The 15,353-nt window shown below is 44.6% G+C and overlaps 1 protein-coding gene across 1 annotated transcript in view; it reads left to right on the forward strand.

The window, feature by feature from the left end:
• The window catches only part of LRRC1 (leucine rich repeat containing 1), a 122,906-nt gene extending 117,026 nt beyond the window's left edge, over window positions 1-5,880 (forward strand). The window contains exons 12-14 of the mRNA XM_040643587.1: window positions 1,371-1,543; window positions 2,809-2,945; window positions 4,559-5,880. Of these exons, the coding sequence (XP_040499521.1) occupies window positions 1,371-1,543; window positions 2,809-2,945; window positions 4,559-4,717 (469 nt within the window). The 3' untranslated portion in view covers window positions 4,718-5,880. The remainder of the gene's footprint in view (window positions 1-1,370; window positions 1,544-2,808; window positions 2,946-4,558) is intronic.
• The last annotated feature ends 9,473 nt before the right edge of the window (window positions 5,881-15,353 follow it).

The raw sequence follows: 15,353 nt of genomic DNA on the forward strand, positions 1-15,353 counted from the left end.
ATTCCGAATGGCATCTATGTCTGATAATGCAGCATTGATCTCTTGGTAAGATGTACAGGTAGACCTCCCACAGGTGTTAAACTGGAGATAGGTATGCAAGTGCAGAAAAAAGCCCCAGCAATACATGCTGTCCTATGATTTCTTATGGAATTCATGGGCCAGGGATTTCATTTAAGAAAATGTGCCTCATCTGTGGCACAGAATGCAGTCAGCTCATTACTGTCCAGCTTGTGAAGTCACTGCTGAGATTGTAATTTAATGCACATGGAGCCATCTTTAGAGTAAAAATACTTGATCAAATACAACCTTAGGTTCATTAAACCTTGAATTCCTGGTATCTGCAGAGGTTTGGTTGTTTTCATAGTGCATTGGTAGACTTGTATAAAGCACTGGTTTTTATTAAAGCAGTCTTTTCACCCCCAGCCCTTTTAGCATGTTGGGCCAGGTAATTCTGTTGTGGCGGCTGTCTTATGCATTATAGGCTGTTTAGCAGCATCCCTGGCCTCTGCCCACTAGATGCCAACAGCACCGCCCAAAAATGTCTACAGACATTGCCAGATGTCCCTGGGGCAGCAGCGCCCCTGGTTAAGAACCACTGCACTAAAGTAATCTTTGGCAAGTATTAACTATATATGATTCCCAGTGCTGGTCTTTGCTAAAGAGAGTTAACTGGGTGCAGCCACTCTGTCGACAAGACATGTGTGCAAACGTTAATATAAAATTAATCTTTAGGTGTCACATTACAGTTTTTAAAGTGCTTTAATATATACGATCTCATTTTAAACTGAAGCAATGTAAAATGGACATTAATTATCACATGGGAGTCTGGGGAAGTGGGAGCATCTAGAAACTAGAAGATACGAGTTTAAGATGGATACCTAAAATAATCTCCTTAGAGAAAGAAAATGCAGTGCATGAAGGAAATGTTTTAATCTTTATTATAACTGCCACTTAAACTCTTTAGTACCTCAGGCATCTCCTTCTACTCTTCCTCATTTGCCAGGTGCTACTGAAAACAGGTCATCATCAGGGAGGCTACTGCCATTGACTCAGTAAGAACTCCTGCTTCTGGGTCCTTCCACAGTCACACTGGCTTTTTTCTCTTTAAATCGAAACCTCCTAATGTTTTGCCCTGTGGCCAGAGGTGCTGATGAGAGAGATGACAGAGAGGGAGGCACAGTGACAGACTGAGGAGTGTGCTCACAAAGAGTACACCAAGGATTTTATTATAAACATAACATTTTGTTCCATGTTGAGTCCAGTCCCAGGAGGTTCTTTGTAATGGTGGGGTTTTTTTTCTATCTGTATTGATAGGAATTGATGTAATTATAAAATCTGAGACCTTGATGTCTCCTTTTGTTTTAAATTAGGCTGTTACATCTGCCTTTATCCCTGACTGCCTTGAAGCTGAAGGCTTTGTGGTTGTCTGACAACCAGTCCCAGCCCTTGCTCACGTTCCAGACGGACACAGACCATACCACAGGAGAGAAGATTTTGACCTGTGTCTTGCTTCCTCAGCTGCCTTCTGAACCTACTTGCCAAGGTGAAATTAAGAACAATACTCACATGGCTACGAGAATTAGTAGGAGCTAATACCTGTCCATAAGACCTCTTACTCCCACGTGCGTCTGTAATTTGTCTAATATGCCCCTAGAGCCAGCCCAGGTGAGGTTACTGTGGGAAGGTTTGTTCCCCTGTACCTTCATAGAAAAAGTACCCCTCACACCTGCTTAGCATATCTGAAATTTCTTAAACAGCCTTTTGGGTTTGAATAATTGCTAAGGCTGAAAATACAAATAATCTTAAAAAAGTTGAAAGAGTCCCTTAAAATCCAAACTGGTGGTTTTGAGGATTAGTATTGAACATCACTGACAAACGGTTTTTTGTTTTGTTTTGTTTTAAGATTTATTTATTTATTTTAGAGAGCTAGAGCACGAGTTACCGGTAGGGGCAAAGGGAGAGGGAGAGAGATCTCAAGCCGACTCCACACTGAGCGCGCAGCCCGACCAGGACTTGATCGCACTACCCTGAAATCATGACCTGAGCTGAAATCAAGAGTCAGTGTTTAACCAGCTGAGCCACCCAGGCGCCCCCACTGACAAATAGTTTTTAAGCCAATCTGTTATTTTAAGTCATTGTACCTTTGTTTTGTAAATTATATGTGGTTTTAAAAAATATTCACACTAACATCAAATTGCTGATAAAAATCTTTTGCTGAGAACTAGCGTGCTCTGGGAGAACAGGAGTCCCCTAGGTAGAAAGGCCCCAAAGCTATCTTGACAATCCCAGCTTTGTTAGAGGAGCTTTTAAGACCCCAAGGGGAAAACAGCAGACTGTGTTACTAAGGAAAGTACTAGTGTCCAACATGTGCAGCCACATCAGTGTCATGAGAAAGGTTTTTTGTTTTTTGTCTTTTGTTTTTAAGTAGGCTCCATGCTCAACGTGGAGCCCAACATAGGGCTTGAACTCACAACCCTGAGATCAAGACCTGAGCTGAGATCAAGAGTCAGATGCTTAACCAACTGAGCCACCCAGGCACCCCTCATGAGAAAGTTCTTAAAGTTAGTATATAGAAAGGAATTGTGAAAAAGGATTGTGTAAATTGTGATGACATTCTATAATGAGATACTAAACATTTATTTAACAGATATTTTATATGATCTCAAAAAGAATTATGCATCATTGAAAAGAAAGGGTAACCCTATCCCAGATTTTTTTCTTTTTGTTTTAAATTTTTTGAAATACTACATAGCAGTTACCAGTCACACAAACCCAAGTTCCCAGCTGATGTGGTCTTTGTTATGACAGAGAACCTGCCTCGCTGTGGGGCACTGGAGAGCTTGGTGAATGATGTCCCGGATGAGGCCTGGAATGAGCGTGCGGTGAACAGAGTCAGTGCAATCCGATTTTTGGAAGATGAGAGAGATGAAGAAGACAACGAAACGGTATGGAAATGGAGATTGTTGGCCTCCCTGAAAAATCAAAATTTAAAAGCCTTCCAAGATCAAAAGTGGCACCTAATAAGGATTTCTTTTAATTTCAAATTGTCTGTTCTCTGCTTTGCCTTCAGCATATAAGAATTTTTTTAGAAGACAAAATTAGGTATTTCCAGGTACTGATTCACCAAATGTATATAAAGCAGATGGAACTTCTGAGGTTTTTTTCTTGACTAGTTGATACTCTTGTTCTTTATTTGTGATAGCATCCCTTCATGCCTCTAGTAAACTGATTGGGAATTTGTTCTGTTTTTGTTGTTGGTGGTGAATGAAGTCTCTTCCCCACCACCATTTAGGGGTGTACCGTGATACCTCCATTCACACTTCACAGCGTAACTTGGCTTGTCTTCTGTGGAGCTGTGCTTCTCTCTCTCCTTGATGTAATCATTCTTCTCTTCACCCTCCAGCGGAGTTGCTTGTGATCTTAGTTGGGTTAATTTACAAGTTTTCATCCCAAAATCAAAATAGATTTGAAAGTACTACTTAGCGTTACTCTATCCACACTTTAAAAATGTCTCTGTGTCAGCCGACGTCTCCAGCAGTCTGTGACAACTCTTGAACTAGTACTAGAAGTTGACTTTGGCTTCTTAAACTCCTTGTGCTGAGATTTTCATAAGCAGAGCTTAGAGGGAGTACCTGCAACCCTCAAAGCAAAGGATGGCTTTTAAATAATTGCCTGTGGTCTTTGTTATTCCAGCTGTCACCAAATGGGATTTTATCTGTTTACAGTAGTGGAGTGCAGAATAGGAATTAGGCAAGACAAAGAGACTTCAGCAGAAAGGAGTCATCAGTGCTTACCTGATGGCTTGCTGGAGGGGGAGGATTTCACCCGCCTCAACAGTGCCCTTGCCGTGTCGTGTTCCCCTACTTTAGGCTCCTCCTCCTGAAACTCCTGGACAGGCCATTTACAAGACGGAAATACTATTTTATGAGCCAGAGAGCACGTGACATGTCAAATAATACAATTTTTTAAAGATTGTTCCTTCCCTGATACTTCACTCCCAACACTATGGCCTTTATTAGAAGAATGTGAACTCTCTTTCGTAGGTAATATGAGTAACACAGCAGCAAAGTAAGAAAAGAAGCCCTTCTCTCTCGCTTCCCTTTTCCTTCCACTCCCCTGCCTCCAGGGTTGAAGGAAGCCAGAACCACTTCAGATAGTAGTAGACCGTTGCAGTGATTTTAAGTTAGAATTTGTTTACCCCTTTCTCTTTTTCTTTCTTCACACCCCACACTAACATCTTAAAAATCTTTGTTTCCTTGTCCTTCGGGGAACTTCATTTTTATCCTACACTAATCTTACATTTTACAAAGTATTCGTTTATTCTGAAAGTAATCCTTCTATGTGGAGTAGATAAGTTTCATGCGACACTTTCATCTCCCATGAACGGCTAGTAGGCAGCCGCTAGCGCTCAGGGCTCCAAAGGAGGCGCTGCCGCCCCCTCTTAGCTCCTGCGCCCTGCGAAGGGAAGCTTTGTCCCCGAGGGCCCCCACCTTGAAGCTGCGGGTTTGAAAGAGTCACGGCATAAAACCCACACACTCACTCCCCTGCTTGTTTTCAGAGAACACTTCTGCGGCGAGCCACTCCACACCCAGGGGAGCTAAAGAACATGAAAAAGACAGTGGAGAACTTACGGAATGACATGAATGCTGCTAAAGGACTGGATTCAAACAAAAACGAGGTCAATCACGCCATTGACCGAGTGACCACTTCTGTATAGAACTTCACCTTCGAGTTTTACCTCCCGTGTCTTCCCCTGCTGTTGAGATCCTGTCTCCTCCCTGAGGAGCCTCGCGCAGTCCTGGGGCTTCCCCGGAACATGGGCACGTGCGCGTCACCGCCCGGAAACGTGGGCGCGTGCGCGTCACCGCCCGGGAACGTGGGCGCGTGCGCGTCACCGCCCAGGCCGGGCGCTGGGCTGCTGCTCTCCCCATGGAAGTGCCTTACTCGGGCTCCTCAGCCAGCCAGGGCACCAGTGCGCCTCCGGTGTGCCGCCTTTCCCCTGACTTCCAGTCATTTGTCATAAGTAGAATACACTACTGTAAACATCTGACCTTTGTTTCTGTCTTATGTTGGGGTAGGGGAGCGCAGGAAGGGGAATTTTGTTGATCCTCCTCCCTCCCGTAGAGTGCTGGGACATTTTGAACCCAAGTTCTCTTGGACCTACTGATGATGAGAGATAGTTTTATGTACGGGGCATAATTGATCCTTTTTTAAAAAACTTTTTGGCAGCTCAGATGGTGTAAATTTAAAAATTTTGTATAGGTATTTCGTAACAAAAAAATGTTTATTTCTTTTTTGTTATTTTATCTTGGAAACGGTACATATTTTAGTATTTGTGCAGAAAAAAAAAGCAACAGTCCTAAAGTATTTGTTTTCACTTGTACCATCCACTTGTGCCTTACTGTATCCTGAATCGTGTCAAACCAGTCGTACGCAGTGGCATCCTTGAGCAGTGAGATGAGACAGGGAATGTGGTACTTTTAAAGCAGTGTTGGATTTTAATCAGTAATCTACCTGGTGGATTTGTTTTTAACCAAAAGGAAGAGTTACCACCAATTAGTAAATTTTATCAGTTGATTTTTTTTAAAAGATGAACCAAAGGATTAGATTGCTAATATTTCATGTCTTACACTATAACTTTTTATGAATGAGTCTCTTACAATGAGTGCAGTGTCTGATTGTACCTATTTGGAAGGTATATGCCATTTGTAAAATAAAATAGAGCAGAAAAGCACAAAAGGAGAAAACCAGTTCAGAAATTCAGAGGATAAATGAATTATGTACTGCAAAAGGAAGTATGATTTTTATGGAAGAAAGCTTTAAAGTTTTATATTGAGATATAAAACCACAATAAAGCAAAATAACCATATTAGAAATGTTGCTATCTTTGTAAGTGCAATTTAATTTGTAAATAGAGTTTGAATCAAAGTATAACAAATCCTTGCTTCAAGTTTTACTTTTAAATCTGCTAATTTAAGGGGCATGGGGGTGTATTTTGGTGTGTTTCTGTTGATTTCTTTCCTTTTTTTTTTTTTTTTTTGCATAATGTCGTAAAAGAGAAATGAAGAGTGGCAGTCACTATGTGGTATCTAGGAAAATCACAATATTGTTGGTTTTTTGTTTTCTCTCCATGAAATAAAATCACCCTGGAATTAACCATACAACTTTTTAAAATTAATTATCAGCTGGTATGTTCAGATGGTGGCGAGTAGCTGACTGCTTTGACAATGAGCTTCCATCCATTAAATATCTAAACTGGTCAGTTTTGAGTTAATTACTTGCCGTTTTGCCACACAGCACAGACCCCAGATGTGCCTTCCTCTTTAGCTAATAACTTTGGGTCCTGGCTGTCTGGCCAATCGGAACCTGTAGAAACCTGCTTTCAACCAACTAAATACACCTTCTATTACCGCTATGCCTTTACTTACTCGGTTCACTTTGCTTTTGAAGTTGTTTGTATATATGTATGTATTTTAAAATATGTTTATTGAGGTGGAAGTACCATGGCATGTAAGGGGTTCTTGGCTAGTCAGTTTTATACCTTCCTCCCCAATCTGTGAGTACCCTTTTGGTTTTTCTCCACTTTAGGATTTTGGCATGCTCTGCTTTAGGCCTTTGTGGATGATACCACTAACTCGTGGACTGATAGATAAGCAAATTGGTTTTATTTAAGGAGAGTAATTTTGATGCTAAAGAACAAACAGAACTCAAATGGTGTTTTTTGTTTGTATGTTTCCATATAAAGCCCACCCTTTACCATTAAAGTTTATCATGGCTTTGGGGAATGTGGTGGACAGAATAGAGGGTGTGCTTCAACTTTTCTAGGAAATTTTATGTAGGTAATTATCTGTTTTCTTTGGCTTACCTTCTTTACTATGCATTCGCCTGTTTTGTTTGCTTGTTTTGTTTTCAGTTTTTGGTATTTCGTTTCCCCCTTCCTTGTGAAAGGAAAAGATACTTTCATTTATTTGTTTGTCCTGGGTGACACTGCTGTGCCCTTTACCTTTAAGGTGCCTGGACCAGGCTTTAGACCTCACGATGGAAACACCACCAACCAAAGAGACCCAACTCAAGAACATGCCAGCCTTTTCCAGTGAAGCCTCTCTTGTCATTAGAAGGAAAACATAATTATGTGAAAGGATACCTGTCCCTTGTGAGGCTAGTGCCAAAATTTCCTGACCTTTTCCTAGCAGAGCACTGGCGGCCCCCACCCCACAGTCTGGCCCTTCCTTCAGGAAAGGGAGGAGTTCAGTGTGGGGCCTGCCTGTTTGTCTTGTGGGAGTGACAGGTAAAAGCAGGAAAGATTATTATGACCTGTTCACCCACTTTTTTTGTAGCCCCTTATTTCCTGTTTTTAGCAAGGAAATTATGCCTAAGTGGATAAAATAGTAAAAAACGAAAGAAAATTAGAGGGATTGAAGTGATGAAAGTCATTGATAGAAAAGAGGTACAGGTAAGAAAACAAACTAGAACTATTTGCCCGAATGTTGCGTTTTTTGTTTTTTGTTTTGTTTTTCCTCTGGCAAGTTTGGAGGCATGGTCTTGACCCACTCGATCTTTCTATCTACAAACTTCTCAGGTGGCTGTCGCAGGTAAGGAAGCGCAGGCAGAGATGCTGGGCGCAGCCTTCGGCAGCAGCCCTGCCGCCTCTTGGGAAATCTACCACGCCCGAGAAGACACGCTTCATGGGTGGGGCGGAGGCTGGGAGAAATTCTGCCTTCGTCTGAAAGTTACTCGGAACAGCCAGGTCTCACCGTGTAAAAGGGACCGACACCTGTGCCGCGGGCGCGCGGGCGGCGGCGTGACGAGGCTGTGCCAACACTGGGGACGGACAGCCGTGGAGCTGCTTAGTCGTAGAAGGCCGTCAGGGTTATGGTAGCTCAGTGATGTCATGGAGAGTTGAAATCTCACTCCAGCAATTCGTGTCGACTCACCCAAATTTCTAAAGAGCCAATTCAAAAACTACAAGAAAACATAACAAAAAAACAACAAAAAAACCACTTTTTATTACAGATAGTCAAAAACATACAAAAGTAGAATTATATAATGAACCCCCATATACCTATCACTCAGTTTCAACAGTTATCAACCTAAGACCAACGCTAAGCTGTTTTAAAGGAGCTGAATTATGTTTTAAAATACATCCATAAGGGGCATCTGGGTGGCTCAGTTGGTTAAGCGTCTGCCTTCAGCTTAGGTGATGAGGCTGGGTTCTTGGGATCGAGCCCCGCATCGGGCTTCCTGCTCGGTGGGGAGTCTGCTTCTCCCTGTCCCTCTGCCGCTCCCCCTCCTTGTGCTCTCTTGCTCTCTCTCAAACAAAATCTTTAAAAATAAAAACTAAAAATGCATCCATAAGAAGACTACACAGTGAAATAATTTAAAAACTTAGGGCACAGGCCCTTTAAAGGAGCACTTGGGAGTTCAAGGTTTTGAGAGCGTAGCCCAGCACTGGCATCATATAGATATGGGTTTGAATTCCGGCCCCGCCACGTGGCTTTGGAAGAGCTACTTAACGTTGCTGGGCCTCAGGTCCTTCATCTCTAAAATGGGGCAGGAAGACCTCTGAGAGGCTTCGAGTGAGGATTAAGTGGGAGACCTTAAACATCGGCTCTCAGGAAGTGGTGGCTGCTGTTATCACAGGTCTCGCCGTCCTCCAGCCGGGTTATTAGCAGCTCCGCAGTCCCTACCATGGAACCAGAAGTATGTGATAGGAGTGCAGCGTGCCTCAGAAATGAGGACACCCACCCTGCTGGTTCTCTGGCAGAGAAAACTCTCTCACCGGTGGTGTTGCATAGAGACCCTTGAGTTACATAACGGGGGAGGGAAATCGGAAATTGTCACGTCGGCTGGCGTAGCGCTGAGGTTGGCCATGGTCCCACAGCAGCCCCCTCATTGCAACCGGACTCACTAGCTCGCTGTCCTCAAGATGAAGCTCGTTCCTGCAAGAAGGCATTAAACCTCTGACGGAGAGAAGGGTCTCTGCGTTTCCACACAATGTCCTCGGGTGTCTAAGGTCCGGGTCTCCTGTGCTCATTTACTGTCCTATGTCTACTTTATTTCACTTTGATTTTCATTACTTCCTCCTCTTCTGTGTCCTTTCTCTCAAAGGGAGACCTCTGAGGCTTTTATGTATCAGGAGGGGGCGGGCGGATTAAGAAACAGGTCATCCATGGAGAAAAAGCGGGGAACAATGAATAAATGCAGCCCGGTTTGGGGAGTGTAGAGGACACTCCCACTTCGCTGGAGCTTTTTCTTTTGAAAAGCAGACAGCTGGCGGGACAGGGAAACCGACCAGAAGAACCCGATCGGGTTACTTTAGTTCAGCAGGTTGTATGGAAGGTCGGGGAAGAATTCTTGTGCCTCACAGTCCGCCAGAAGGACAGTGTGATTTTAAACTGCGAGCGTGGGCAGGCGGAGTGACAGGGTTGTGACCGGGTACGAATCTGATGGGACCGATCCTCCAAGGACCTTTTGAGGCGTCAACATTTAATTTCTAAAACCAATAATGAGCTGTCCCTTTGGGGGAGCGACATGGTCGTGACAGGGGCCCTGCTTACTGGGCACTCACTATGTGCCACACACCAAGCTAACTGAACACAGTCTGTTTTTCAGAACAACCCCCTGAGGTAAGTGGTGGCATTCTCATTTCACAAAGGAGAGAATTAACGTTCAGATAGTTTTAATAACTTTTCCATGACCAAATAGCGCACGACAAAGTTGGAATTAAAATCCGCATCTCTGTTGCCTGGAGTCCAGGGTCTCGATTATTGCTTTATTTTGCTTTGACCCCCTCAGTCAAAATACCGTGAACCTGTAATTATATTTAGAGTTGTATTTATCATTGCGGTGGCGGTTCTGTTTTAGTTTGAGATTATTTAAACCTAGATTGTGGACAAAGCCTGGCACAGAACCGAGTGAAATTTAGCCAGCATTTACGTAGACTCAGGCCTTCATTTGTGTCTAGTTGTGGTAGCCAAAGCTGTCACTTTACACCCTCCAACCCTCCCACTACCCCGTCCCCCTGTCCCCCCCGCCCACTCCGTATTATGTTGTTCCTTGGTGAGTGCCATGAAAATGTTCATGGGATCTTTGTTCTACCACCTCAAACTGTGTGCAAATCCCAAGAGACGCGAGAGAAATTATTTGGTCAGTGGGAGGCCAGAAAAAAAAAAAAGGTATGTTTTTTAACATTGACTGAAGTGACAGTTTGGTAACCAGCTCTCCGAGAGAGCTTGAACACGTTCCACAAATTGGCAGTTAGCTCTAGAGTGAGCTAATTAGTTAGGAATGATTTTTATCCTCACTACCTTTAATAGTCTATCCTTGGAGAGAAGACAGATAATGAACACTCGGAAATCAATAGTGCTGCAGCTTGACCTTAATGCCGTTTGGGGGAAATAAGAGGGGTGACTCATGATTTATTATTTCAGATCCTCCTTTTAAAAAGCACTGTTGTGAAAGATTTGACAGATCATGATCGCTCCCATTTAGGAACTATCATTTAATCCAAGAGGCAGAAAACAGGAAGAATGGAAAACTTGCATGACCCCGCAGTGTTTCGTTTTACTTGAAACCGGCTCTACCACCCTGGTTGTAGAAAGAGAAGGCCTTCCGGTTCTACACGGCGGGAAAGCCTGCTTGCACCAGGGCACAGTGGAGTGACACCCTAAACCCCATGCCACATAAACAGAATCTGCAAATGCTTCTCTTGAGGTGCTTTTTCCACGGCAGGCATCGGCGAGGTCCTAACTGCTTGTGCGAAGTTGCCCAGCAACCCCATGGGAAAGCGCTGGCTGAGCACGTAAAGGAAGTGGGCTCTCCCAGGCCGGTCGGTTCCTGTCTGGACCCCGAGCGTCCTGTGTTCGTGTCCACACACCTGACTGCGGCTTCCCGCTCTTCCTTGGCTGGAGGTGTGAGTGCTTGTTTGTTTAAACCTTCGTCAGTACTGCTTGGAAAAACAAAACAACACGCTTACTTGTCTGGGCATTGAATGTTCTTCCTGAATTTTTGTCCTGCCCATTGGCCCGGAGGCATAATGGGTGGGGCGGGTTTCGGCGTTGGTTTGGGAAGTTTCGAGAACCAGGCTATGGGTTGGGTCTGTTAGGTTGAGGTTGCTCTTGGTTTTAATCATTCTGGAACGTCTGAGGGTCAGGGAGCATTGCCATAGTTGGCTCTGGGAGTTGTCCTGTTCTGGCTGTGCCTCTTTCTCCCAGGAGGGCAGATGCCCCTGGGGAGGCACTTCACACGGCCCTGACAGATGCCGTGTCCTCCATCCATCTTGTGTTCTCACCTGGACACCTGGAAGGTGTGCCGTGTAAAAACATCACCAGTGCGATGACACCTGCCTGATGTCGACTCCCTCCACATTAGTGACAGCTGGTCTTCATCCTCCTCCCCTCCCCCCAGCCCCGGGCTGACATCGGCCAGCAGCCAGAGGTGGGGCGCCCCAGGACTGGGTCGAAGCCGCTCTTTGGAAGCCCACAGTTTGTCACCAGTGGTAACTTGCCCTGGGCCCCTTACCTAGCTTGTTCCCCATCTCCGGTGTAGCGAGGCCTTGTAGCACATAGGTTGTTAGAAGAAACGATATCCACAAAATAAGGTGAAGCTCTTGTATGTATCTTCCCTTTTATTCACAGCAATATGTGGTAGGAGTGCTCTTTAAAGAGCTGGACCTCACGTGGCCGGAAAAATCAGTGCCCTGGCTGCCTGCCTCCTCCCCTCGTGCCTTAGTATTCTGCTCAGGGTGCCCAAGCCTATTCTTGCTCACCGTCCTCTAGCCTGGCACCTACTGCAGTATCCCCTCTTTCTCGGAGGCTGTATGTGCGCAGTGGTTTCAAACCTCAGCATGTGTCAGAGCCCCTTGGGGGCCATGTTAAAGCAGATGGCCAGGTTCTGATTTGGTAGGTCTGGATTGGGATAAAAAGTTTGCATTTCGCATAAGCTCTAAGGTGCTGCTGTTGCTGGTTCAGGGACTACAGAGAACCATTGCCCTAGGGTATGCGAAGGAGCAGAAGCCTTTAGTGAGCAGAGCTGGATTTCCATCTAATGATGCCACTTAGCTTTGTGACCTTGAAAAATTGTTCTTCATTTTCCTAAGTCTCAGTCAATTTATCTCTACAATGGGGATAATAGCTCCTTCAAGATGTGTTAGGGAATCAGATGATAAAAACAGCCCAGAGTAGGCTTTCAGGAATTTCCAGCCCTTTTTGCTGTCCTGAAATGTGCACACCGTTGTTCCCTATGGAGACAGAAGAGCACTTTGGCCCCTTTAGCGGAATTCTGAACGTTAAGGATCCTCTTGTTAACATATACAAGCTACTGGGAGTAGAGGAAATGCCAACAGAAGTAGAAACTATGCTTACCTGTGGGTGAGTGCCCCAGGGGAAGCCTGGAAATGCTGATGGTCAGGCAAGATTAGAAATTATTAACACTTCCTGACTTGCCTGATGGAGGAACCATGCCTTACTCATTTGTGTTTGTGCCTGACACGGCAGCCAAAAATCCCCACCCCGCAATCTGCTGATACACGTGGGCTATCTATCAGAAGAAATCTCCCAATCACGACATCTCTGAAACTTGCAGGATCCCAGACCTCACTTGTGTACTTCACACAGTGCTACAATCACTGTAGTGTCCTTAGGACATGGAAATCAAATTGCTTTATTGCAATTGTTCCAGGTTTTTATTACTCTCCGCAAATCCATTATCCTTCTCCTTGTCATCTCAAGGATGATCCTCAAAATGGGTAACTGGTATGGAAATATACAAATCAATACCTCAAGTTTAAGTGACATCGATTGTCCTTGACAAAAGCAAAATTATCTATACCAGAAAACTACTTTCCTAAAGATCTAAATGGTAGTGCCAATCATTAGCACGTAATTTTCAAATACGTTGTGTATTTTTAAGCCTTATTTAATGTATGATCACTACCTAAATGATAGCCTTCTCTGAGCCATGGTTTTGTTAGGGAACAATATCGAACTGTTTTGATAATATTCCTATTACAATATTCAAGTGCAGAGGTCCTTAAGCCATGGCTCACTGCCTGTTTTTATAAACAAAATTTTGTTGGCACACGACCGTGCTCATTTCTCTATGGGCAAAGACCGAATGGCCCTCAAAGCTGAAAATACTAAGTATTTGGCCCCCTCACAAAACAGTTTACAGAAGTTTCTGCTTCTAGTCAGTGGGTCCCACCTGGTACCTTTTGCCGCTAGAGAGCGCTAGATGTACCACCGGCTTATCACAGCCAAGGCCTCCCTGCCTGGACACCCTGGCTTCCGCCATGGGCTGAACCCAGAGAGCCTGTACCTTGGTCCCTGCCGCCACCAGCATAACCTGTCCCATCTCTTGCTCTGCCAACACTGAGATGCTGTGCAACACATGTGTGGGCACGCCTCTTCTCCACTGCTCAGAGGCCAGAGCACACCTTCGGCACCCATCCTGGGCCCCATTACAATTCTAGGCTTGGCTGAGCAATGTCACTCCATGACTGGTCGTCTCCATAGCTGAAATTCTTTAGCATCTTGTAGGAAGTGCTACAATATTATAAAAGTTATTAAGATAGCACATTTATTTTTATCTTTTTAAAGTTTATGTATTAGAGAGTGGGGGGTCGAGGTAGAGGGAGAGGGAGAATCCCAAGCAAGCTTCATGCCCAGCATGGAGCCCGATGTGGAGCTTGGTCTCATGACCCTGAGATCGTGACCTGAGCTGAAACCAAGAGTCAGACACTCAATTGACTGAGCCACCCGGTGCCCCATGAGATAGCACATTGAGCTACTGACTGAATGTCAGCTTTATTTTATGGAGAAAATTCAGGATTTCACATGTGAACTGCCACAGTTTCCATTTCCTACTACTGTGCACTCACATGTCATCTACGTTAGACTGTCTGCTTCCCCCAGACCATAACTAGCTCTTGCAGCTCTTCTCCTGACCCTGACCCTTTCTCTCTTAGAGCTTACTCCATCAGTGATCCACTTGGCCCCATATCTTCCGCCACTTCTATAGATTTGTTTAAGTCCTATCCTTAGTAAGCAATACACCTTGATCTTCAGCCCCCTCTATAGCTGTTCGATTCCTCCTTTCTTTGCCAAGGTTTTTGACAAGGAGACCTATTCTTGTTCTCTCCCCTTCTAAATCCCTACACACCTCTCCACCCGGTACTGTGGGCACTCCTCCAATGCACCGTGGAAACAACCCTGACCAGGTTGCCTGGCCTCCATGTTGCCATATCTGATGGACATTTCCCCCCCAGCTTTATTGAGATATAATTGACATATAATATAGTATAAGTTTAAGGTGTACAAAGTGTTGATTTAATGCATTTATATATTGTGAAATCATTACCACTGTAGCATGAGCTCACATCCCATGGACATTTTGATTCAGCTCTTGCCTTTCTAGACCTGTCTACTGCATTTGGGTCTGTGGACAGCTCCTCCCCCTTGGAACTCCTACCTCAGTGCCTTTCCAACTTCTTTGACTGCAACTCAATTTGAGAAAGAACTTTTTACATAGCAACCCGGTAAACATGAACAGATACAGAGCTGAAACTTAAGTTTCCTAACAGAGTGCACAAGAAACTCTTATATTTCCAGTTTCATTCTTTTTCTGGGCTAGTTACAACCACGTAAATTGATTTCATGGCTCGCTAATGGCTTGAATCCTTATGCTTTTGATTTCCCTGACACTCTCCTCTGCTTCTCCTCGTACATCTCTCACTACCCTCTTTGGTCCCCAGAATTTTTGATATTCCCCAATGTTCTGCCTTCAACTTTCTGTTCCTAATGTATGTGTTTTCTCTAGGGGATCCCATCCTTCCTCTTCATGCTGCAGACTCCAAAATCTGTCTCCATTCTGGAGCCTCAACGTGTGCTCCTACAGAAAATGATTCGGCCTCAGGTTCCATCCCTAGTGACCTGCGCTGGCTCGGCGTCAGGGGAGACCGGTCATCAGATTGAAACTCAGGTACCTGCAGTGGACTTAGGACAAAGCTGCGAGCAAAACCAAAGTCAAAAGCCAGGTGGGTTTCTGCAAGGATCGAAGACAGAACCAGTCTTCTGCAGTAAAGTTCCTGTGTGTTCTTTCCAGTGTTCTCTCTCTGTACTCTATTGTTAGAAGTGAGTCACTAGACTCAGCCCACACTCAGGGGAAATCATCCGGCTTTATCATCAATATGAGAGGAAGAGATAGTAGCTCTCCTTTGCCGGGTGACTGCTGTTATGCGTCAGGCGCTGTCTAGGCTGCAGTACATACACGAGTCCCATTCAGTCTTAATTCTACAACACTATGAGCTTGGTGGTATTTCCATATTCGAATGAAGAGGAAATTGAGGTACAAGTCAG

The sequence above is a fragment of the Ursus maritimus genome, unplaced genomic scaffold (assembly GCF_017311325.1).
Source record: "Ursus maritimus isolate PB19 unplaced genomic scaffold, ASM1731132v1 scaffold_29, whole genome shotgun sequence".
Lineage (NCBI taxonomy): Eukaryota > Metazoa > Chordata > Mammalia > Carnivora > Ursidae > Ursus > Ursus maritimus.